This window comes from Schistosoma haematobium, chromosome ZW (genome assembly GCF_000699445.3).
Source record: "Schistosoma haematobium chromosome ZW, whole genome shotgun sequence".
Lineage (NCBI taxonomy): Eukaryota > Metazoa > Platyhelminthes > Trematoda > Strigeidida > Schistosomatidae > Schistosoma > Schistosoma haematobium.
In genome coordinates, this window is record NC_067195.1 from 57,654,063 (window position 1) to 57,680,446 (window position 26,384).

Sequence of the window (26,384 nt, forward strand, 5' to 3'; positions counted from 1 at the left end):
TTATCCCATCGATAGTTCACTGATTGGCATTTTCACTGAAGAAGAAATTATTGGATTAGAACTTTGCTTATTGATAACAAGAACCTGTAGTATAAAACAAGAAGCATTAGAGATACTAAAGGCTCAAAAATCGTGAATACAATGGTCAATAAAATGTCTTTTGCACGTGGCCTATATCGACAACTCAAGGCTAAAGTTAAGTCATTTCAAAAATGGACTTAAGCTAAGAAGTGCTAGATATTTGACTATAATAGTGGTTAAAAATATAAAATATAAAAGGATTTTGCACTGAAATTTTGTAAAAGTGATTGATGGACGCTAAATACCTTTGCGAATATATTTCTAGATATACTGATGCAAGCGGATTAGAAGATGCCTACATTATATACAAAATACCAGTTCACACAACTTACAGTAATACATCAAGTATGATAAAATTATTTTAGCTACTGAGCTTAATACTCCAGACCGATTGTAAGAACTTGAAGTTGCAGACATGCAGTGTTTCAAGGTAAGGATGAAATGCTATTACCTTTCTAAATTCTATTGATAAAAGGTCTACTATCGCATCGAACAATATGAATCAAGAGGCCAAGATAAACAGTTGAAGGTTTTGTAATGTATCTGAATAAGTTTCGCAAGTTTTAAACTTCATGTCATGCTTAAGATTATAGTTGCTATCCTTAAAACTCTTAATAGGAACATTCATATGGTGGACTGTGATAGTGAGCTACTTTGAAACTAGACAATCAAAGCGTTACATTCCGTTACAGACCGTTAAATAAGTGGTTAAACTACTTAATTTGAAAGATATCTTCTAAAATAAAAAAATACTTCAGAGTACTAAGCTGGGTTTACAGGCGAGTGCAAATAAAATGGTTAAGTTTAGTTTGTGATCATATTACCTAAACGTTGATAGAATATGACAATGATATATAATCAGATAAAGTTTCCAGATGGAAAGAAATTAGACTCCCTTAGAAAAACTTTCAAGCTAAACACTTCATATTTAAGTCACCTATTTCGAAGTTCTTATTTTGAAGACTTCTTTTAATAATCTAAGCATTAGTATTAATAACCAACCTATAACCAAAAATCTGAAATAACAAAGTACACTATTCCATGTTAATTTTATTTCAAACATACCGTAGTGTGAATTTATGAAAAATCCTTAGATGAATCAGACTTGAGCCATATTATTATTATTTGAGATTATAATGATGTATTGCTTTTGTAAAATAAAAAGTAGACATGATAACCTATCCAATATGAAGGTTACGTTTGAAGTATAGTTAATAGCATATTATCGAATCATATACACCTAACGCATTATATGCACTATCATTAAATTTATTTCCCAACAATAAATTACAATAAAATTTAAAGCAATTAGTCCCTTTGATAAATTTCGACCATGTAATAAGAAGATGAAGATTATCAGAACTATGTGATATATTAGCGCAATACGCTTCGAACAATCTGATCACTATGGCGTGATTAGGCTTCAAATTGTGTTCACATTATTATCATTACCCTTATTATTATCTTTGTCTCCTCTTACCCCATTCCCAGTCTAGTTGACCTTTTATTTTTAAATATAAATGGTTTTAACAAGTATATGCGTGATCAGATTGTTCGAAATGTATTGCGCTAATATATCACATAGTTCTGATAATCTTCGTCTTTTTATTACAATAAAATTGTATTAAAAAAACTAATCTTAAGGCTGTACACTTAAATACTCATACAAACAGTTAAAAATCTATTAGCAGTAATGTCAATGTAACATATCCAGTTAATTTCATCGAAGAAACAATGATAACATGTGAAAGTATAGTTACAATCCTGAATCAAAGTTGTGCCTTTCACATATTATTTATTACTTACGAGTTATCAAAATATATAATATCAATAAGAAAAGGATAAAATATTATAAACCGTACAAAATTTTGATTGCAAACCTTTATTTCTTCTTCATTTAATGTTTCATGAATCAAAGTGATGGAAGAAGTGTAACGGTATTTGAAACAAGGATAAATTGTAGCCAACTGAGATGATTAATAACAAAACACCAGAATAAGTAGTTATTAACAAAGATCACAAACAGTGGGGATTTAATTACGTTTTAAATAGATTGGGCTGAATCATCTAACTCCCTATCAAATCTCGGTTTTGATAAATAGATCACATATCGTGTATAGAATAGACGCGTGATTATTTTCGTTTTGTTACTATAAATTTATTTAGTCAAACTGTGCAACTCTAATAAAAATGAGATAAATATAGATACATAGACCAGTAATTGATGCTAAAATGGGCCACAGTGGGTAAATTAATTAGCAAAAATTCTGTTTTTGTAAGATAAAAAGATGGTTGTTGCTAACGGTAAACAACTTGTCAGCAGTAACATTTCACTGCCCTTCTTGTACAGCATTTGATTGATTATCTGACATTAGGAACATCTATTTTCAGGAGCTTCAGTTCACCTTGCATTACAAATAATTTACAGTTAAGACAAAGGTCTGCTAAAGTCTTGATCCAAAAAATGTTGAATACAATATAATGGTAATTAAAAGCATGATCGTTTTGTCCAATCTCTTGGCCTTCTTTAAAAATCGAGTGGCATAAATTTCAAACAGAACAATTCAGTCGATTAGTTGATACAGAAAAAAAAACATTTTTAGTCAAAATAGTAATAAAAAGTAGTTGTCCATCATAACTTGAAACTATTAAACATTAGGTATTCTATACTCCTTCTAAAGTCAACCAAAGATTTAAGTGTCTCAAACCTGATTCAAGTACTAATCAAGGTTTGTTTAATATAAACTAAATTTTTGAAATACCTAAGAATCTCAACTTTTAATCTACAAAATGTTAAGGGACATCTAAGACTGATCATATATGTTATGTGAAAGCTGAAGAATGCCTGACTTTACATATATCCGATCAGTTTTAGTGAAAAATTCTTAAGAACGTTTAGAAGCCAACTCATTTAAGTTCTTTCCTAGTATGATTGGTTAATAATCTAAACGATTATTATCATAATTATGTTTTCTTAACGTTTCTAGGACAGCATAATTACCGGTAATCGTATAAATATCCCCTGATATTCATAACTAAATCTGACTCGGTAATAAAGCTTCCAAAATATTTCTTCTTTTATTCTCGTGTTCGGTTAAAGAGATGAATATTGCAAAAGCTTACATATCGCCTAAGAAATCAGTGTCTCAAACTTTCGATGTACCAAAATTATTAAAATGTATGTGATATTATTTAAAATTTATTTGAAATCCAGCTGTAACCATTTAAATAAAAGTCCAACTTACTGGAATCAAAACCGGATTCACTTGATAAACTGAAGCATTGAATAATATTAAAATATACAAACCCTTCAAAGTTGACATTGTATTGCTTTTTATTTGAACTATCTCACAAATCAAATTAAATTCAGGTCCAAGACCCTGAACCTAAAAATTGTTAATTATGCGTTAAAACAACGGAGATACAAATAATTAAAAATGAAATATTTCGCGGATTTTCCTACTCTAAAAAATATCTAGCTATAAACGTCTAGAAAAGTAGGAAGCAAACACTGATAGTCAATTCTGTGTATTGTTACGCAGTAAGTGAAAGATATGCTATTCCAAATATCACCAAACCTATTTATGATAGACGTTTATTCAATGTCATAATGTACCGTGGCAGTCTAAACAATACTGAATATTAATTTATATAAAAAACTGTGCATCTAGTTAACCACTGGCAATTAAACAAATGACATTCAGGTGAACAACATCATCTCAATGTGGTTGTGTTCTTTTATCACCATCTGACTAAAAACAGTACTCCCCTAATATGCTAAATAACTTCACCCACAAAAGCATTTTTTATGGCTTATATGTAATATGCTACTATTTTCTCACTAACTTTACATAATACCGTTTAGAGCCCACCAACTCTCACAAACGTTATATTTTCTGACCCGTAAGATGACACCGACACTTCGATAATAGCTGAACAGTTTAATCATCAGTATTTTTACGGTTATTGTTGACTGCATAACGATTGAATGATCTTGATGTTAATGAAATATATGCCATATTTGATTGCATATATATTCTGTCAATAAATCCCGTTAACGACAACGTAGATATAAAAAGTCGAATACGAAAGTATTTGATGGACATATATTTCAGAATTCAGTCATCCATACAAAAGATAAGAGATAAAGGAAAATGCATGCGAAATGGATTGACTGAAATAACCAAACGTAACCTAACGTTTATCGTTAAACAGAAAAAACATGCTAAACAGTTATGTGGGATAGGGAAGGATATTAGTAGACATATTCACACATACGCCCATATAAAAACAATCACGGTTACAATGGAATAATTGACAATGACAAATATATATGTAAAAAATTATTCAAAACTATGAAATTAATCTATCTGTTCAGAAATTTGAACAAATAATGTAGGTGTGCACTAACAGAGAAGCTGCTACAGTATCACAATTTATTACTCATGATAGCGTCAATAACCCAACTACAAAATAATATGTCTTACAAAATGATTCGAATTAACAATAACACTATAAAGATATGTTTACTTGAGGAATGATTTTGATGTATTAGGTTTTAATCAAAGTACAATTCTTTTTAAAAGTTTATTAGAGGACACAATTCAATAGTGAAGAAACTTACCTGGACATTTAATTTAATTTGTTCACCATAACCAGAAATCGGAATAGGATTAGAATGATTTTCTAACATATTAAGAAAGGTGGATGAAATTGATCGCTTTACAAAGCGTAAATCATTCACAAATTGACGATACATTTCTGGAAAAAAAATTAACATAAACATTCGACATAAAACAATGTATAGTACACAACTCCGTTAATAATGAACAAACATTATCAGTCACCTAATTTGAAGATGTGTAGGTTAACCATATAACTAATTGGTCTATAATAACTTATCTTTAGAAAATTATATCAGCAAACAGAAGTACATTTAGGTAATGTTACAGTTTATTATATTTAGCACCTGAAGAGTGAAAAAAAATCGAAAAGGAAAACAAAATACATGAAAAATACTGTAACAAATACGACACCGTCGTTAATTGTTTAATTATTATCACTAATTTAATGTTTCAATGTATTTACAGAGCATTCAAATCTTATTTTAAACCCCATGAGTAACAGTAGGCAATAAGCTGAATGAATCTATAATGATCATGAGAAGTTACGAAAAATTTACATAATACATATACATAGCCTTCAAACATCTATTTTCATCTTTTGGTGTGTTTTGCAATGTGAACCGTCTTCTCGTTTGATCTCCAAGTGTTTTAGCTACTTCAAGCTTTTGCTAAACTAACTTTCTTTTCTCCGTCTGACGATCGTTGCAAATTCCGCTGCATACTACTTACAAGCAATGTTGTCAGTAGCGTCCATTATACCTACAATATATATTCATATACTACGTTTTTCCAGAGTAAACTAATGTTTAGAAGTTATAAAGAGAAACTCGAACAAAACACAACAGAACTTTAGTAAAGATATCTACGTATTTTAATAAATTATTTTAAATACAGAGAAAGAGTAAAATCTGAAATATTTTGATGAGGAATAATTGAATAAACACTGGGGAATTTGATAGGAAACAATAATCATCAGTATGATGAACAATTAAAAGAAGAATACTACCTTGCCTCATGATGTGGTGTGTGCTACTTATAATATTGACATAAGTAGTATACGATGTTAGTCGTGAACAGAAGGTTTGGCAGCAAAGAGACGAGAGGATCGAACATTAAAGAATGGAAACAGGATGCAATTTGTATGAAAATGCAAGAACAATGAAGTCTGAGTCATTTTGAGGCAATTGATGGACATTTTGCAAATAAAGCATTTACTTTATGATTGTTAGATTTTTTAACAAGTCCTGTAATTTTGTGCTAAATACATTCGATTGTCCTCACTCGTGTTCTGTTCACTATAACTACACCGGGTCAAAGTTGATAAAGAGTGAAGTGCCGTCATTCTCTAAAAAATTGATTTAATTTAATTAATATTAATTATTATTGGGAAGTACTTTTTCTGTCAAGTGTCGTTAATAATAATTTAAAGCTGCCAAAAAAGGTAAATGTGTTCTCTGAAATACAACGATTACTATAACTGATATTAACATTTTTCTTAATATTCATAAACCGTACATGTTTATTTAAACACAGCAAATAATCTTGAGTATTGTACAATACAGCAGCAAAAAGTTCACTTCATTCATATCTTTCCCGGAAATAAGAAATTTCGTTATTTCATATCTGCATCACATTAATACTTCACAAATAGTTATGTTAATCGAGTTATTTATTATAGACATATACACAGAAAAAATACTAAGTAATAATTCCATTCCTAAAATCCTGATCTCTTGATAAATTAAAATAAAGCAAGAAGAACAAAATTTACAGGATAACATGAATTCACAATATGAAAAGGCTTCTCACCAGCTGCAAACAGCTTAAATTTATATAAGTAATACCATAACGAAGGGCGTCTACAAGGTTTTTGGAACATATTCCGCGTCAGATGTGACTAAAAGGAAGTAAAGTTTTCACAAACATTAAATGATTTTAATGGATAGAGGAAACACAAGGTGGATTTTTCAGAAGCATTCAAAATAATTCACAGACAATGTATGTCTTTTTTACTCCGTTTTGCAGAAGTTGTAGACATCAAGAGCTTTCAACATGATGTTTGTATAAAGAAAGTATTGTAAACCTATCGTTGCCATGGTAAAATAGTTACATTATTTTAAGCCTTATCAGTTACATTATCGCTTCAATATGGTTTCTAAATAAACATCAAAAATTTCACCGACAATCACTAAAGACGTTAATTTCAATGTTACGTTAAATATGTATTTTGGTTACTACTCATTTGGAAACAATTTGTTTCTATTCATTGTCTCTTCATGATCACTTAGAACTTCACCTCCTCTTTTTTATGACTTCATTCTCAGTATATAAATATCAACTGATCAATACTAACTACTATTTTAAACATGCTGTTTCCTCTTGTTTCTTAAGTCATTTCAAGCAAAACTTCATTGATTAAAGTATATGATAAGTGATTTTGTAATAACATTAGTGATGTAAATCTAGATTGTTTCCAGCTGATCAGAACCTCTGAAATTTAATGAATTCATTTAATTCTGTGAATCTTGTTCTTTTTGTTTTATTGATTACCATTTAAAAAAGTGAGAATACTCACGCGGTGCATTTAATTGTTCACGAGTTGTTAAATCCATATATAAATTTGATTTTTTAGGGATATTCAAATTATCAAGTTTACCGATTGTACGAGAGGTAATCACATCCATCGGAATAAAATTAGCTGTACGTTTAGCAATTAAGATTAACATGTGCCCAGCTAAACGAAAAAATGAATAAATAAATAAATTCAGTTTTACGTTGCAATTAAAACATTTATCCATAAGTTAGTTACAGGTATTCTAAGCATAGATAGATGATGGCTAGCAATGGAGTGCAGGACGCACGTTTCATCCTATTTGGGGCTCGTCAGCTGGATATACTTTCATCTCAGGGTTGACTTTCATTCCAGGACTCTAAACCGGTACTGCACTCTTCGAAACGCGCGTCCTGGATTCTCAGTCAGTCAGTCAGTAAAAACGTAGAACTTCATACGTACATACATCAGTTCGAGTTGCCACATCACATTAGCATAGAGATGCAGTTGTCTACTCAAACTCCATAGTGGTAGATGTAGTAAGAATATACGCAGTAATCGGAAACATTAGGGTTTGAAGATGTTATTTAAAGAGTATAATCCAGTGAAATAAATTTGGAAAGAGAAAAATAGAGACAAGGAGGATTCAGGAGATTAGAATTTGGGAGAACACAAAGAGTGGATGTACCTGCGCCATTGCAAACGATTTTGAGCCATGTCATTCAGGGCCTCTAACCATCAGTTACTATCATCTCGTGGTCCCCAACCAGGTAGTCTACACCTACCAACATGGCTCAGTTCACTTGTCAGTAACTTCATGGGCTTGTGCCATGTTTTGTTCTGGCCGCCTTTAGCTTCCTTCCAACCTACTTCTATACCATTGAACATCGCACGTCGAGGCAGTCGGTGGTTGGGCATACGTAACACATGTCCCATCCATCTCAACTGGATTCTACTGTTAGCCACTATCATCTCAGCCTATAATGCTTGTGATTTAAGACAATATCGGGGCGATTTACACGGGATGCACATATACCAATAAGAGATGGACCAATTGTAGTCCTAAACATCGATGGGAAGATCTAAATAACCAATACAAAATGATTGAGTTACAGGCAGGTAGAACCTGTTTACTTCGGTCTGGGCACCCAGGCAGTATAACAGCTCACTTACAAATCAAGTGACTTGCGTGGCGCATATCTGTTTGGTGCCTCCTTGTACCAATGTTTATGTGTTCAGATAATAATAATAATAATAATAATAATAATAATAATAATGATAATAATAAGGTGGAACCTGTAGTATAGATAAGGCTTTGAAATACTTCAATGTATATAAGTAAATTTTCCTCATTAGTAATCATTTACATCAAGAGATTTATTTAAAATAGTAATAATTAACCAGTAGAAGGTGAGTATTTTCGATGTAGCCTGTAAAAACGTTTCATTAATGTAATTAGACTGTATAAATGGTGAGAGGAAACTGAAAAAAATGAGTATGTCTTAAGAATTGTGTTTGGTAACCTCGATCACAGAATTTTCAGTATAATTTTAATTAGTTGACAGTAAACATTATCAGCATGATAGTGCAGCATGGAAAACTATCTGAAAGTTAATCAAATGTTATCATTCTCCGAAACTTAGTTTCAAGTTGTAAGAAATATAATTTGAAAGCAAATATCATCAATGCAATTTCACTGTTTCAGTGGCAGCAGTTAACAAATTATATGAACTTGCGTTACATTATTATTTTAATGTCAATGAATACTATTTATAAACTTGATACTTTAAGGTTTATGTTAGCCTCAAATTTCAAGTTATAGCTTTTTGATACATGTCAGTAAGGGGGTTGTGGAAGTTGTTTCAAAGATGGTCTAAATTAGATCGATTCATGATTTCAATGAAACTGATAAGTTATGAACATTTATATTAATAGAAAAATGTGCATTCTACAATTTTCAACTAATTAATTGAATAGTGAAATGTACAAACAGTGGAGTTTATCATTGAAAATGATTGACAAACCTTGAGATACAAGTATTAGTGTATTGATTTCTCTGTCATATTTCCCAAAACAGCAAGCGACAATTGGATCAGGTTTCGCTAAGTGATAACCAATTAGTTTACGTGATTGATTGTTGTTCTGTTCAGTTTCTGTCACCTTAATAGTACCTGAATTACCAGATGTAATATTGTTTGGAGGATTACTATTATTATCCTCAGGGCTAGTATTCTGAGTAGAAGGAACCCATATGATGCATTTGTCACATAAATGTTGATCACAGTAGATCTGGACTGAACCATCTGATAAACATATGATATAATAAATTTCATGATTTCTATTGTTTGAACTATTAAAATTCATTGGAGTTATTGTTAAAATTTCACACGAATGTCTTACTCTCCAAATTGGTCGACCCTAGAAAATTGTATAAAAATGGATTGAATAGTAACAAAAAGAAAAAAGCGGTTAATTCATAAATTATCTATAATAAACATTGGATCAACTTAAGATTAAATCTGAAACTGAATTCTTTCAAATAAGAATAATAAGGGTGGTAGCCCAATGACTTGCAGTTGCTTTATTTCACTTAGATTTCTAAGTTCTGTAACAAAGTCAGATAGTAGATTGCTGTCACATATGCATTTTCTTAGAGGAAGAGGAAGTGAATAAGAGATTTCTTAAATAAAAATATGTAGCAAAGATTTCATTAGTGGGTAATGAAACATGACTGATACGTGAGTTAGTGTGTGTGTGTGTGTGGAAGAAATTTTCAAAGGCACAATATTTTATTTAATATAACCAATTTATTCGTCATTCCAAAGTTAGCAAGGTTATTTTGTGTATTAAATAGAAAAACTGAACAGTTCAGAAAAGGTGATGTGCAAGTGATCGTCTATGGTTCTGTGATTAGATTAAGAAGATTGTTCATAAATTATATCAATTTGCACCAATTTTTAAAATAACACAACACCTCTCTTTTTTTCTTACCATAGATCATTATTTTAAGTAATGCAATTAACTATAAATATTGTTGTACAGTTAAAGTGAATAAGATTGTGGAAAAGAACTTTTATTCACTAAGTTGTCTTTATTTCTTCCTCAAATTGAGTTTCCCCAAACAAATTATCAAGAAATTCGATTGAAAAAATCCATGCAGAACTCTAACCTAGAGCATAAGTTATGCTTGGAAATCCCGAAAACGAACGATACATTTTGCTTAAATTAAAATAATATTACAGAAAGCACTAGAAATTTACAAACTTCAATCTATGAGATAACTGAATACTGATTGATCTATCAAAAAAATGATATACGAATGTACAGTTGACTAGATGTAGTATTACAGATGGCTCATCCGATGATGAATAATACTTGTGGTGTCATGAAACTCGATTTTTTTAAAATCCACTTGTAAGAATGCCTCAAATCCTGTGACTACAGTATTAAAGATAGTGAGTGTCAGGAATTTCCATTTCAATTTTTTTTGAGGATCCCGGTATGTGTTTAACTCGACCACAGTTGTCTGGAGTTGAATCACAAAATTCATTGAAATACTGTCATTTAAAGCTTGAGAAAATAAAAAAACTGTTTTCCTAGATTCCCGTTCATTTAGCTCGATAATCGTCGGCGTGAAATGATGGGGCATTGTAACATCAAACGTTAAAACTTTAAATGACAATGCACAGATATTTTGTAAACATTTATTAAATAGTATAAGGCGCTACTGATTCATTCTAGTTATTTACCTCCAGTGAAAATCCTTTAACTGTTTGATCCATACAAGCAACTATAACAGCTTTTTCTGTACGAAGTAAACCGATAATCTGTGACCCAGTTTCAACATAAACCTTAGCGTTGGCTTCTCCACTTGAAGAATAAAAACAGAAATAAAATACTAGTAGCTGTGTCAGCAGTAAAAGATATGAAGGTGTAAACTACTTTATCGGGACCCGAGGGAGAGATACCTAGGCAAAAGGAACAATATATTCATGTAAAAACCTGATTACTAGTAAATAAAGTAATTTTGACATACAAGTAATACCACTAGTAGACGAGATGTTATGGCAAAGCTAAGTTACAAAATGAGCAACACTAATTAGGGTTAAATCATGTCACAGGATAGTTCAAGTTTCCATTGGGTTTCATGATTTCAGATTACGTTTTGTTCGACTTGATCTATTTGTTTGGTATTATCGACAACTTTTAAAGTTTAGGGTTGGATGTTGTTTAAAAATTCAGGAATAAGTCTAGTAAACAGTTTTGAGAGATTCGTTTTCATACTGTTAAACAGTCCAAAAAGTGTAGAGATTTTGGTTGAGTTCTATAATCCAGTGAAGTGAACCAAGAGTTTCTAATATATTTGGTGTGTGGCTAACAGTGTAATCCAGGGTGCGGGTCCCGTCATATCTGGGAGTTGTCAATTGGATGTACCTACATCTCAGTATTGTCCACACAGATTAAATTGCAGTGTTTTTCACCTAGAATTCCAATGAGTTATCCATTACTTTAATGAAGTCATAAAATTTTAACAATACCTCCATACAAGTTATAGGCTATCCGGACTTGGTAGCTCGGTGGATGACTGAAATAATCAGTGAATGAGACTGGTCTGAATGACTATAGTTGACTATAATCTCTTTATGCATAACACAGCTGCAAATAAATTGATATAAAACCAAATATTCGAAAAGGACAAACGGCGATATATTGGAAATCACACTCATAATTTGTTACAGCTTCTTTCCATGAATGCTGCCGACAACTCGGTGGTAGTTAGTTGAAACAAGAATAAAATGAATGTTCATAACCATCCACTACGTCTATTACTCAGTTGTTTATAAAAAAGAATAGTACCTTAACTTGATCGATTAATATTTCGTATATTATTGGCTTATCTGCATCCAGTTTAAACAGTAATAGTCTTAAAAGAATTATAGTTCCTGATAATGACATATACACTCTTCGAACTCATATCTATGATTAATCATCACTGGTTGTAAAAAGTAAGCAATAACTTGATTAGTTTGGATTTTGAGTTCCGTTATTTTATTTAACTCGAAGTTCGTTTTATTGGATGAGTTAATATTATTTTTACCTATGTCTTAAAAAAAATAAGCCTGTTTTAACAAGTAAATTTGTGTAATGACAGATTGAATAACAATAAGTGACAATTTCACGGTTCTTACAGCTTTGAATTTCATTTACACTTGAAATAAACCAAAATCTTTACAAAAACAGAAACATAAATGTTGTAAAAATTATTTACCGTTTTATGGAGTAAATTATTCCGTTACGACATGTCACTAAAATATGATAGTCAATATCGAAGGATCCTATTGCGTTTAAATGAACTGGAACAGATGGTAACGCAACCTAAGATACATAAAATAAAGACGATATATATAATTAAAGGCTTCCGAGGTTATTTTGTTGTTGCTTATAATAATACTTCTGGAATAATGAGGCTTCAGAGAAGAAACGTTTCTTTTTTGTATGATGACATTTCATAGAATCGCACGATATAGGTATTATTTTAGTCGAGAATATTGATAAGAGAAGTTATCAAACCAAACCATTTCAAGACCAGATTTGAATGCATTAGTATGATTATATATGTATATTTATGTAGAACATTTAACCGTCATTTTCAGTGTGGCTACACAAGAGATAACTATCATGTTACTGAAACAGTTGATAATGAATAAGAAAACCCATAGAAAAATTTCATCCGAAAATTATTCAACACATCTAATGCGCTTTATTTATTTTTATCAGTTCAGTAAGTTCAGTATGACAAAAATGAACCGATTCGAAATTTTATATTAATTGCAATGTATTCATTGATTTCATTAAATCAAGAAGAATTTGATGTACAGATAACGAAAACATCTGAGAAGATTGATTTTAGACTAATGACTGCATTGAAAATGAGTTATCCAGAACAGAAAAAAACTCGTTTCAACACATTAGACAAATTGCTGATCGTGCATTTGAATTTGCATGTACGTGCCAGAGCTTGCTTACTTACTTACACCTGTTACCTCTTATGGAGGAAAATAGACCGCTCACTAGCATTCTCCATCTAAATCTGTCCTGGGTAATCCTTTCCAGTTCTTCCCAGTTGCTATTGATCTTTTTCATTTCTGCTTCCAATTCTTGGTTCAGTGTGTTCTTTAGCCTTCCGCTTTTACGTTTCCCTTCAGGATTGCAAGTTAGCAGATGCTTCGTGATGCAGTTTGATAATTTCCTCAATGTGTGTTCTATTCACTTCCAGCCTCAAAATGTTAACCACACGTGCCAGAGCACATATATTTAAAAAGTAGAAAGGAGAGTTGATGTTTTTATGTCCGAGACCATTCTTTAAAAATTGAGACTAAGAGGTTAAAATGTCGTTAGTAGAGTGATCGTCCGTTATCTACTTGATTGTGGAGATGATTGTCAGATTTACAATTATCCAAAATTATCAAGAAACAAACCATTTAGGACTAATGACGTTTTGTAGAAGTCCTTACTATCAAAGCCGTAAACTGAATTTATATATTTCAAAGGAATATTGTTGTCACTTTTGCATTGCTCTAATAATTCCAGTTTCCATACTGCACTCTTATAACATTTTTTGTTTATGACTACATATTATAACTGTTTAAAAATTCCCCATTATATCAAACCCTAGTTTTATTAACCATTTGTTTAATGTTACATAATTCAGAGCCAAATCATGATACTCATAGCTCAGTCACAGTAAGATTAACAATCCATTCAAAGCTTAACTTATTTGAAATTATCAAGTCGAACCGTGACAATATTATTTATATACACTGGCTTTTTCCTGCGAAAATAATGAGGATTATTAATTTTAGATTACAAACAGTTAAAGCCAATAAATAAATGAGTCCATATTTTTCCGTTACGTCCGTTATTTTTGTTCTATTATTATTTATCAATAGGAAAAATTGTATATTATTTATCTTAATAGTTGGATTCATGAGTCATTTGAGGCAAAACCGCCATGGAAAACCTGGAATCACTGGATGACCGTTTCGTCCTAGTATAGGACTCCTCAGCAGTGCGCATCCACGATCCCCGTCATGGAATTTGAACTTAGGATTTATCGGTTTCGCACACGAACGCTTAACATCTAGACCAATGAACTGGCATCCCTGGATGTTAATGTCACTTTTTTCAGCCAAATACAACCTAAATATGTTAATTTGTATTATAATCAAAATATAGGTTTTGTCGTTGAACGGGGATGATATTAAGACCCGTGAGCTTTGTAATTAAGTACAACGAGCAAATAAAGACAAATATTTGAATAATTAGTTTTAAACAATAGTTTGTTTATAACATGTAGTGTTCAAATCTCCATTTACTAAGCTTAGCTTTTGTTCAGCATTATAAATATAATACTAAACTATGATCTCGATATATCATAACTTTATTGAAATTGGAAATGTACATTTAAAGTTATCGGTTATCAAAGATGATAGGAAACTAGCTACCTAATCTTCTTTGATTTTCAGTAGTTTTCTAGTAGATTTTAAGCTACTGTGAAAGTTATATTTTAAATCTTTTTATATTTTAAGTAGCTTGTAGCCCATAATAAATTATGTGATATAATAAACTTGTTATAATCTCCATATTACATCTCTATTACATTGACAGAAAAGGTTTATTATATTAATCCGAAAACATCTCTTATGATCAACACTGTCATATAAATTTTACTTAACAAGTGTATTCATACTGAACTAGTTAACTAAGGAATATGAATTTCAGGCAACAAAATTTTATAATGTTATGCTTTTATCATATTTCTTCTACAAAGTAAACCAGAGTAAATGAGTAAAGGTTTTTAAGAGCAAAGAGTACAGTGAAATAAATGAAATGTTTGTTCTTCATATCTACCGAAACATGCTTAACTTCAATAGGTCTAATTCTTTCTCATTCGTGGTGCTTTTTTAACTGCTTTTAACTCATAAAATGGATTATTAAAACATCAATCAAATTCTTAAAATCAACATGTTAAAAAATATGATGAAATTTACTTACCTCACATAAATTATTGTGTGATACACAATCGTAAATATAAACAAAACATGATTCTGTGCCAACGATTAAACAGTCCCAGGAATTAGGTCCACTGTGTTGTTTACTCATTTTAGTCAAACACGTTGCTACAGTCTGCAGAAATAAGTTCAGAAATGCTAAATTAATAAGTAATACAATACGGAAACATTTCCATCACAAATACTGAATATAACAATATAAAACATGGAAAATGATTGCATAAAAGATAGCTTCTCCTACTTGCTTTTGAAGTGGAATCATTTGATAAGTGTTGAAAAATTCGTGTAATAGGTCGCCGGGTAATTGTAGATACCGTATAGATCTTGAAGTTAGCTTATGCATTTCAGATCTTGAGTTTAAAAGTAAAACAAAAATAATAATAAAAGATTACTTTTTTAAACAAATTCAATCACAATAATTTTTTTCAAAATCTGAAATAATAAAACATTTAATATTGATATTGATTGAATATTATATTCATGAGATCCGAAGCCCATAGAGTAACCTTTTTAAATGGTTCATTAAACGAGCGTTAAGTTTTTTCTGCTTTATTAAGAATATAACATACGTTACTATGAGCATGTAAATCAGCTGATCATGGTATTATCTTTACTGTAAATGAAGTCCATTTTTAACTATGTTTTTCATTACTACAAATGCTATACCTCTTCGTTTTTAAATGAGCACAAGGTTAGATAAGACTATCCTACTATATCTAGATGTGACGCAGTCACTTTTAGGTTCTGAAAACTCACTTCTCCGAAATAGCATCCATCAAAACTTTTTTTAACTGCTCAAAAAAAAATCTTCAGAACTGTAGTTCCAGTACTCACACTATTTTCAACTTTACTTAGAAATTAGTTCCGTGAAATTAGTTTAGCGTGATAAACGGATAGCAGGGTTAATTAGTTTTGAGATCCCTTGAAGACATTATAAATCCGGCAATTTGTAAAACACCAATATTATTCACGGAGAACTAAAAGAGTTTGTGAAGTCTGTCAAATTGTGAGTAGTCATTTTCATTTAGTTAAGTCACGCTAATAAACTCTTGGTGTTTGAAAGTGATAACACAAGTAGTTGTAAAGTGGTGACTTAGTGGTTGCATCATTCAACTTTGACACATTAGGGAGTAGGTTTGAATCCTGACTTTTCTATTCTGGTTTGGGCAACCTGGTAGTATAAAAAATCTCAAATAAAAAATACAAATCAATACCGACTACACTTACATGTACCTGTAAATAAATTGCATTACATCAAACTAATTACCACAAATATTTACTTGATTTCATTCAGTTATCTAACATTAAATATAAGGAAAAATTATAGGAACATACCCAATCTGCTTAAGTTTTTCACGTAATTCCTCTGGTGTCAAATTACCCTGTAAACAATAGGAAATTGATTGTTAAACAATAAATGATTTCACAAAGTAGCTATGTGAAAAGTGAGGTGGAAAATTTGTAAGTTACTCAGACAAGACTTATTTCAACTAACTAATTTGCCAGTTATATAAATTCTCACCTAGAAAGTAGTAAGCCAATGAGAGTAAAAAATACTTATTTAAGAGATAAAGTAACAATATCCATCCGAAATCAAATCTTTCAACCAAATTACAAATAAAATGTTTTCAATTCTTTAGTAACATTTAAAAGGTTCACTGTTTCGAGATCTCATTGATTGATCTTACAAGTTGTTAGTTAAAATACAATCAATTAGAGTTGATGATTCTGTTATTTATAATTCTCAGAAACATTTTCACTTATGAACTCTGAAATTCAAAATAGAACAACCGGCATAAAGTAAAGGTAGATTTTTTATATTACAGAAATGTGAGATGGTGAAGATTTGTAGCTGAGGTGGATGATTTTGATGGAGTTTTATTCTTTGAACTGGATGATTTTGTCATCGAGTTTTCATTATTCTCAACCACATGGTCAACATGAACTTCAGGTAGAAGTGAAGTGTTCATAGTTATTTAGTTGGCAAAAATTATTAGCCCAATATTCTATACAGAATAATGCTGGATATATTTTATTGTATAAAATATAACAATCATATGAAATTTAATAATCTCAATAGTTCAGATCATGAGTCAATTGAAGCTAGATCACCATGAAAAACCTGGAACCACTGGACGGCCATTTTATCCTATTGTGGAACTCCTCAGTAGTGTGCATCCACGATCCCGCCTCGTGGGATTCGAACCCAGAACCTGTCGGTTTCGTGCGCGAACGCTTAGTTTCTAGACCAATGAGCCGGCCGGCATCCAAACGTGTCAATGTCTAACTTCAACAAATCCACGAAATCGAGTGACACATCCACCATTGTCATCAGTGATTTATTATCTCAGAACAGACCCGGTTGAACTCAATTGGTCACTGCTTCTCACTAGAACTCCAGGAAAAACCTCTTGGAGTCAGTCACTAGTGAGCAGATACTGATCAGTATCAGGGGTTTTTGTGGATATTATAATAATTTCAATAGTTGAGATCATGAGTCAATTGAAGCTAGACCACTATGAAATTTAAAATTTAGAAATAGAATCAAACTTCCTTTGCACATTTTTAAAAATTTTATTGATCATAAAGCATAAATATATGTGAAAAATAGTGAAAAATTATTATTATTTTTTAATATTTACCTCTCTAGCTTGTTCCCATAGTTTGAGTTCATCCAAATTAGGTTCCAATGAAGGTAGAGTGTATTTATAATATGATGATAATTTACAGTAGACATAAATAAATGGTCCAGCAGCAATAGCTAAATCTTATACATTTCAACATAAAAATACATGAGTTTAATAAAGTAATGAAAAACTACTAATAATAATTTCATACACATAATAAGTAGGACAGACATAATTTTAAAAAAAAAAGTGATATGTAGCGATTAGTTAGATCAGTCAATGAACTACAGCGTAGGACAAGGCACATATATGCATCGGTTCAAGTTGTCATACCTCATTAGCACAACAAGATGAACACCGAATTCATTGAAGTAATTAGTTACATAAGACAATGTCAACCAAACTAAATATCCAATTTAAAGTTAAATAAACTAGGGAACTTGAAATTAATAAATTTCGAATCTATTAAAGTATCAGTCAGTCAGTCAGCTACAACGTAGGACCAGGCACATATATCCATTGGTCCAAGTTGCCATACCTCATTGACACAACAAGATCAACACCGGATTTATAGGAGTAATTAATTCAGTTGTGGTAATATATAAAAGAAAGATTGCAGTAAGGATACAGTACAGGAAGAAAGAATTAGTTCATAGAAAGAAAGATATGAAGCGATTTTAATCTCTTAGTTTAAGGGAAGACAGAGAGTGTATATACTGACGCCATTGTGATCGATTCTGAGCCATGTCACCAAGAGTCTCCAACCAGTGGTTACGATAGTCACGCGGACCCCGACCAAGCAGTCTGCACCTACCAACATGGCTCAGACTAGAAGTTAGTGACTTCAAGCACTGATGCCACGTTTTGGTTTGGCCGCCTCTCTTAAAGTATGCAACTAACTGATCTAAAAGGAATGTTTAGAAAAAAAGATGATATTACCATTTTTGATTCATTAAACATTTTAAAAGTTGGGGTACTTCATGTCGTATGATGGAAACCAAAAACAATTGAACTGAAATTCCTACTGTAGGTTAATTTTGGAAAGAATTAGTGTATTCTGAAAAGAAGTCAATCCCATAGTTGACAGTGAACTATTGATTTATTGCTAAATATATTAGTAGTAGTTTGCCCAGAGTGAAATTTATGATTAGCATGATTATAGTCAACGTAGGGTAAGAGAGGTAACAATATAACCTAATCCGAGATTATGTGATCTGTGGAGTGTTATAAATTAAGATATAGTTGAGTGCTAAATAGATTGTTTTAGAGTATAAGAATAAAAACAACTAAGTAACACAAATTTATTTTGAAAAAAAGAATAACAATTCTTGAATTGATAGAAATGTAGACCGTCGGATGTCAACTCGGTTATATGAAAATCAATTGCTCACAGCAGCATCCGACCGTCGTGAATTCTTACGTGGTCGTGGATGTACATTTCTTCAGAGTATTAAAATAGGATAAAATAGCTGCCAAACGTTTCCTGTTTTACAATGGTTGTCTAACGTGAGTCTACGCGTAATGTGAAACTTCTAAGAACAATCCGTTTCGCACTCACTTTAAATTCATATACTTTTGAGGATTACATAATCTCCGGGCAAACTTTATTATAGTTACCAAACGTATTTCATTACTTCTGTGACGATATCTCTTATTAAGTCCCAGATACTTTTATTGCTTAGTATTATTGGACTTCGCTCGACAAGTTCCCAAATCAGAACACGCTTGAACATGAACATAATCATATTTCAAATGGAAGTAGGAATCCCAATAAGAAAAATTGTAGTATATTTATAATTTTTACATAAGAATATTCTAGAGTCCTTTCCAAGCATCCGCTAATGCTGGTTGACTAAGAAACAGCCAATCAACGTGTCCAAACACAACCCTCCACGGAATATGCTTCAATCCAATCTATAACTCGCTAACAACTTCCCTCACATTACGTTATCTCCATTTATTCTAATTGGTAACCACATAATCTTATCTTATCGGTGACCTAATTCATGTAAACACTACAGTTATGTATGACTTCTAAGATAGTAGCAAACGGATTCGTTGTTATCTCCTCTTAAATTTATCACGTTAACTCTACGAAACAAGACAGGTTTAAGTTGTATTACTGAAAAATACTGTATTTGGTATTTTTACTATAAGCAGAATATTATAAACACAGGGAACCTCCTGGAATATTTTTAAAATAGGTTAGAATACTCATCCTAACTCCTGAAAGAAAATTCAGTTAAGGTTATTCCTCTATACTAAAATTTTGGAACTTAACCGTCCGAGATATAGAAAGTCTTAAACATGTATTCAAAAATCAGAACATAGCTCAGTGTTACGCACCTAGACAATGTTTGTCGTTCCCTTTACACTTAAATGGAATAATTCCAGAAGGAGCTTCAAGGTATGGCAATTCATTGATGAGTTTAGTCCCCTTAAATATCTTGATTTTGAATTCAAAACCTCCTAAGTTAGAATGAATATTTTCGAAGTATTGACTAAAATCAGCAACGATAAGTTCATTGGTAGACGAGTCAAAAATATCTCCAAGGCACATGCACTGAGAAAAAGTTGATAAATTTATGGTTATATCATGTTTTGCAAGTAACCAAGAATCACTGATTGCCATTTGATACATAGTAGAAATTTGCTCCTTCGTATGATCTGTTACCATCATTTTTAAATTTGTGCAATAAGAAGCCCCAATCTATAACAAGAAAGAAGTAACCAGTTAGACAAGTAATAAAAGTCATTCGGAAAGACAAAATGAATTTATGAACACAGAAAACTGATATTTTATTTCCGTTGAACTTTCTTCATATTGTTAAAATTTCATTAAAACCTAAAGAAAAACCTACTCAATATTGCTATTTAGCACTTTGACAACTTTCTAACATCGAAATCACTTTATATTCTAGTAATTCTAAACTCATTACGGTGATAACTTATTAACTATAACGAATGAAGTGCACTATCAATGTACTAAACATTTTTATTTTTCAGCACGTTTACGTTTTCTACACAAAACTTAGGAATCAAGTATGAAAATCTGTATGAGATTTAGATCCTAAAATGGTATCCTAGTACGCATCTCTTATTTAAATAAATATTGTTAAAATGAGAAAACTGGATCTTAAAAAGGCACATGCGATAATTTCATATCTGTTTAGTTCAAAGGTTAATGCGAAAGACTTGGATATTCATTTTGTAACAGGCTGTCAGATATGAAGTGAATTAATCTATCAGAAAGACAGTAAAATGCTGTCTGTAAAACCGAAAGGTACAGTGATTTTAATGACCAAGCCCTCAAAACTTTCATTTGGATTTGACGAAACTAATAAATATATCACGAACTCGTCATTACTATTTATAAATTAAGTCGACAAAGGAACATGTAGGTTCACTGTAGACAACACTGGGTCCCCTTTAGTGAAAATAATCTCTTTCTTCCTCATTGTAATGACAGAACTGAAAGGACACTCACTAATTTAAGATGATGGAAAAACTGCAAAGCAATCACGCTTCACTATGATCAGCTAAATAATAGAAGCTGGAAAGTTAGAAGGACCATGTTACAGAGACCTACACAGACTAAAATTTTAATGAGTCAGTTTTGATAAAATTTATCGTTTCAATTTGCACAAGCAATTTTTTATATCTTACTAAGAACCTAAAAAGTAAGTTTTAACAAAACCCTGACTGATGTTCGATTACCTATGGATAATCAGATCGATAAACAAATAGGTTTAATCACCCATGTTTTATTTTAAGTTTTGGTGAATCTTCTATAAAGTGTTTGAAATTCGTAATGTGATAAACCTGTCGGTGATTTGAGAAGAGAAGTTGGTGCTTTTGAAATTCGTTATGATGGAACATTTTACTCAATATAGCTGTTTAAAGATTAAATAATAATCATCTGTAGGCTAAGTAAACAACTTTAACACAGGTTTGTAATTGTTTCAGAAATCAGTACCGAACTTCTCATAAAACGTTGGGAAACTGAAAGAACATCCACATGAAAATCATGTAGGTGAAAGATTCATACTGTAAGGCTAAAGAGTAGTTGTTACTATTGTTGCTGTTTAAAAAAAAGTTAAACACATCTCTTGGAAACTATTAAACGAAAACGATATTAGTATTTCATAATACCACTACTCAGCATGCTACAATCATCCATGAAGTATGCGATCTCAAGGTTCACCCTAACCTTATCAAGTATGAAACCCTAGAACGATTGTTTAGCCAAGCCATTAAAACTTGAGAAGGCGACGAGTAGACTAAAAACACTTTTGACGATTTTATTATGAGCAAAATGAGGGTCAACCAGATGGTTTTGATCAGGAGATCATATTGTTAAATACATAGTGTTTTAAGGAAGTAGAAAAAATACAGTAAAACCTAATTTTATAAATTTCGGGTTAGCACACAATAGGATGGCAAAATATGGACGTTGATTCAGAAGGCTCGACCGACTTTTGACCACTTGGATAACTTGTGGCGTAGGAGAGATATCCATCTGCCAACCCAAGAACGAGTTTAATGCCCATCAGTTATGGATGTGAAACATGGCCATCTAGAACAGAGGATATACGTAGGTTACTAGTATTCGATGATAGGTATCTTCGAAGCATTGCTTCTGTATTTTGGGACCACTGACTTACCAATGCTTGGATGAGAAATAGGATAATAAGTAAGCATGGCAAATCGATTGATGAGGTAGTGAATCTTCAATAACTGAGGTGGTTGGAACATGTGTCACGTAGGTCAGTGAATATGATCATGACCTAGCAAATAAGCCAATCGATCTTTGAGATTATACTTGAACACTTGAACTCTTTCCCGAAATATAGTGGTTTGGGGCTGGTGTTGTTTTGGACATTGTAGGTTTATATTGAATATCGAAACAAACATGATTAAATACTTTCTCAGTTCGCTTTCGTCCCTTTTATTGCCATCATTATGAAAATTGGACAATGTGGCCGATTTGCTAAGAGTTTGGAAAATCTTGATTTTGGTGTAGGATGTAAGTTAGAAATGTTGAGTTCTCGTCCATGTATAGCATTATCAGCTGACTATAAAGTTCACCACCATCTATCTTACGTTGCGTTAGATTAGCGTTTGTCAAAGCATCAAAACTATCTGGATGAGTTACTGGTGAAAAACCATCAGAAACGCTAGCAACTATCTGTCCTACTTTTAAAAACACAATGGAATGTGGGTTCAGTTGGATAGTCTATCCCATTTGTATTCTTAATTAAAGAGACTTTGTTTTGAACTTTGTACACAACATATATCAAACGTTATCCAAAATTTGGATACAAGCAACAATTGCGTGTTTTAAACATAAACAGGTAAGTTAAGATGAACTAGATAATCAATAAATTAATTTATAAGGCAGTTTTACAACTTCTTTATGCTAAACAAGCGTATGCATTGCCCTGAGTAATCTTTTTAGGCCCATATATCCAGGTTATCAGTTTGCAGCAAAACGTTTTAAATAAGAATATATCACAAATGAATTTACAAGCTGAAGTCGAATTGTATATATCTAGCTGCTTATCTGTCATAAATATATGAAGTGACATATTCCATTAGTCTGATAGAAAATATTAGCACCTAGTGATATCCATAAAGCAAGTAAGAATCTTTACTGCACTGTAGCCTAGAATTTTATTAATACTACAGAAAACTGAAATAGCCTAAGTTCAATAATAACTGTGACCATATAACTGATTTAATTGCTGAAACACACCGATGAAAAATGTTTTGGAGTGGGTCAACATGGCATTCAAATATTTCTGAAACCTTTGACTACTGTAAAAACGAGTAACTTTGCAAGAATTTAGGAACTATCTGTGCTGATTAATAAGACAAGTTTCAGCTTAGACATATTTGCTGGATCCATTTTCTGATGAAGCCACTAGGTGAGGTGTCGGTTTGATGGTGTTTTTTTGCAGAACACTTTTTCAACTCATGACCTCAGCTTACCAGTGACATTGTATTTAAGTGACTTTGCGATCTGAATCATGGTCCAAACAGCGTAGGATTACTCATAAAGCTGATTCCATCAAATTCTAGCATCTTGAACCATGCTTCTGCTTCATTTGTATAGTCTTATTATGTAAATAATTAACCGATCGGAGGTGGAAGAGAACAAGATAGAGGCTTCTGCAAAATAAGAGGCTTGCATGAAGACAGAAATTCGGAGGGGGGTACATGATGACTTATATCCACAAATTAGAAACGGTTTGAAGAAATAAAATGTGGACCGTGAGATGCTGGTGAATGAGTACGTCTTTTAAGTTACTAAGTTGACCAAAACTAAGGAGGTTCATTCAGGATTATAAACATCTACCGGGCAACTATTTCTGAAAAATTAGGCACTTCTGCAATGATATAGCATGACCAGATAGCGTGCACAGAGTAGCGAAGTGTACATTAACAAACTATTCAAAGTTTCATAAAAAAACATGTTAAGGAATGGCGTTAGGTGAACATGTAAGATATAAAGGTTTATAAGAAAATAACAGCCAATTTGATTTTCCTGTCTGAAGTAGTAAGTATAAAAAGATGGATGGTTTGTAATAATACGGGCAACAAGTAACACTAGTGATGCACGAGCGGTAAAACAAGAGATTAGTGCTTTAATTCCATATTTTAAGTGTGGTCAAATTCTATCACCGTTATTGTATATGGTCCTTCATAGCGTCAGCAAACAACAAGAAAGGTAACCTGGGGTCCTGGTTAGATCACTCGTATAAAAAAATAAGTGGTAAACGTTCAAAGGCTGTACGTTAAAGAAATCAACTTCTCATAGATTATTTTGTGGATAATGCATGATTTGTTCCTTCCCGTTCTCATCTACCGCCCTCCTGGATTGTATATGATTCTTAAACATTTTGATCTCCAAGCTGACTTAGATGAATTAGTTAGATGGGCTCGAGGTTGGGGTTTAAGAGTTAATTCTAGGAAGAGTGTGCTCATGAACACGGTAATAGTTACCATTATACTATTGACGGTATATCTCTTCAACGCGTTCGGGAACATAAAGACTTAGGAGTAATAAAAAGTCATAAATTGAAAAAACAACTGCGCATTGCAGCGCAGCTGCTGCCAAAGCTTATCGTGAGTTATGGTCACTTCGCCGAGCATTCTGATGCTTTAACGAAAAAATGTTTCGAATTTTATATCCCAACTATGTAGGATTACGTTTAGAGTACTGTGTACAAGCAGCTAGTTTATGTCTAATAAAGGATGCTAACTCACTTGAGCGTGTTCAGCCTATGGAAACAAAATTAGTGAAGGGTCTTTCTAAAATCCCTTACGATGAGCGCTTAAACCTTTCCACTTGTCGTATCCGACGACGCGAGGTGACTTTATACTGGGATTTCGTATCTTTAATTATGGTTTAGTTGTTAAAATGTCCTATCTTTTTGCTCCCTCCAGCACTAATAATCTCCGAGGTCATGGTAAGAAGGTTCATAAAGCACGATTTAATAAATCTAAAAAGAGGACCCATTTTTCTCGTCGAGTAGTCAATAACTAGAACGCCTTATCCGAACAAGTGGTATCAGCCCATCAGTTAATATTTTTGAGTAAAAGCTGAATCTTTATTAGAAGGCAATCTGTCAGAATTAACATAGGTTCGCCAAATTACAGTCCTTATTACTGAGGACAAACTTAGGACTGATGTTCCTCCAACTCAAGCTACCAAAAAAGTGGAAATAAAGAGGAACAAAGGAGAAATAAAGGGAAAATGTCGCTTTTTCACCTTCACGTCGGTTATTTAGAGGAAATGGTCTTTAAATACCATGTGCTAGACCATATCTTCGATTGTAATAAAGTCTACGGATACAAAACCTACGAGTCTACCTACATTTGTAGCCGAGGGCTAGCGGGCTTCAATAGAAAACAATAATTAAACATTAGTGACTCACTTTAAAGTTGTGTGGTTCACTTTTAACAATTGTTAAAAGTGAGTTCTTAGAACTCGTGTTGAGAGTGAACGAGTTTACTTTAGAGTTAAGGCAGCATATCGATGCCATCCAAAAAATTTGAAACGTCATTGGTTTTAAAATGATCAGCTGTCGTAAGTTTTGCTTCAAAAAAGCCAGTACAGTCACTTTCATATGCCTTTTAAAACGTATGGCCTTTTCTCCTTCTTGAAACACAATACTATGTATGAAAACTTGTTTCCAGGCCGTCACAATCACGACTCATAAAACTTTATACTCTACAAACTAACATCCTAGGTAGTGATAACAAATGAAACTTACTGTTATTTTCGCAGTGAATCAACAAATTTAAAAAACTACGCATTTTGATGTTTATGATTTGATGCGTTTAAACAAAACTATGACAATGAATCCACCGTTGAAAATTTTCATTAAAGTATGAAAATAAAGATGCGATTAAGAAATAAATT

General features: G+C 32.1%; 1 protein-coding gene across 1 annotated transcript; it reads right to left on the reverse strand.

The window, feature by feature from the left end:
• Positions 1-26,276, reverse strand: BBS1 (Bardet-Biedl syndrome 1 protein; the record flags this gene model as incomplete). The annotated part of the gene is made up of 15 exons (XM_012939529.2): positions 26,236-26,276; positions 25,897-26,199; positions 20,303-20,666; positions 17,972-18,096; positions 16,665-16,711; positions 15,571-15,679; positions 15,313-15,444; positions 12,527-12,633; positions 11,007-11,127; positions 9,282-9,675; positions 7,282-7,440; positions 4,706-4,842; positions 3,327-3,467; positions 1,962-2,048; positions 1-84 (listed from the first exon to the last, which is right to left on the reverse strand). Exons 2-15 carry the CDS (start codon positions 26,086-26,088, stop codon positions 1-3), a joined length of 2,199 nt encoding a protein of 732 aa, XP_012794983.2. The 5' UTR covers positions 26,089-26,199; positions 26,236-26,276.
• Between the last annotated feature and the right edge of the window lie 108 nt (positions 26,277-26,384).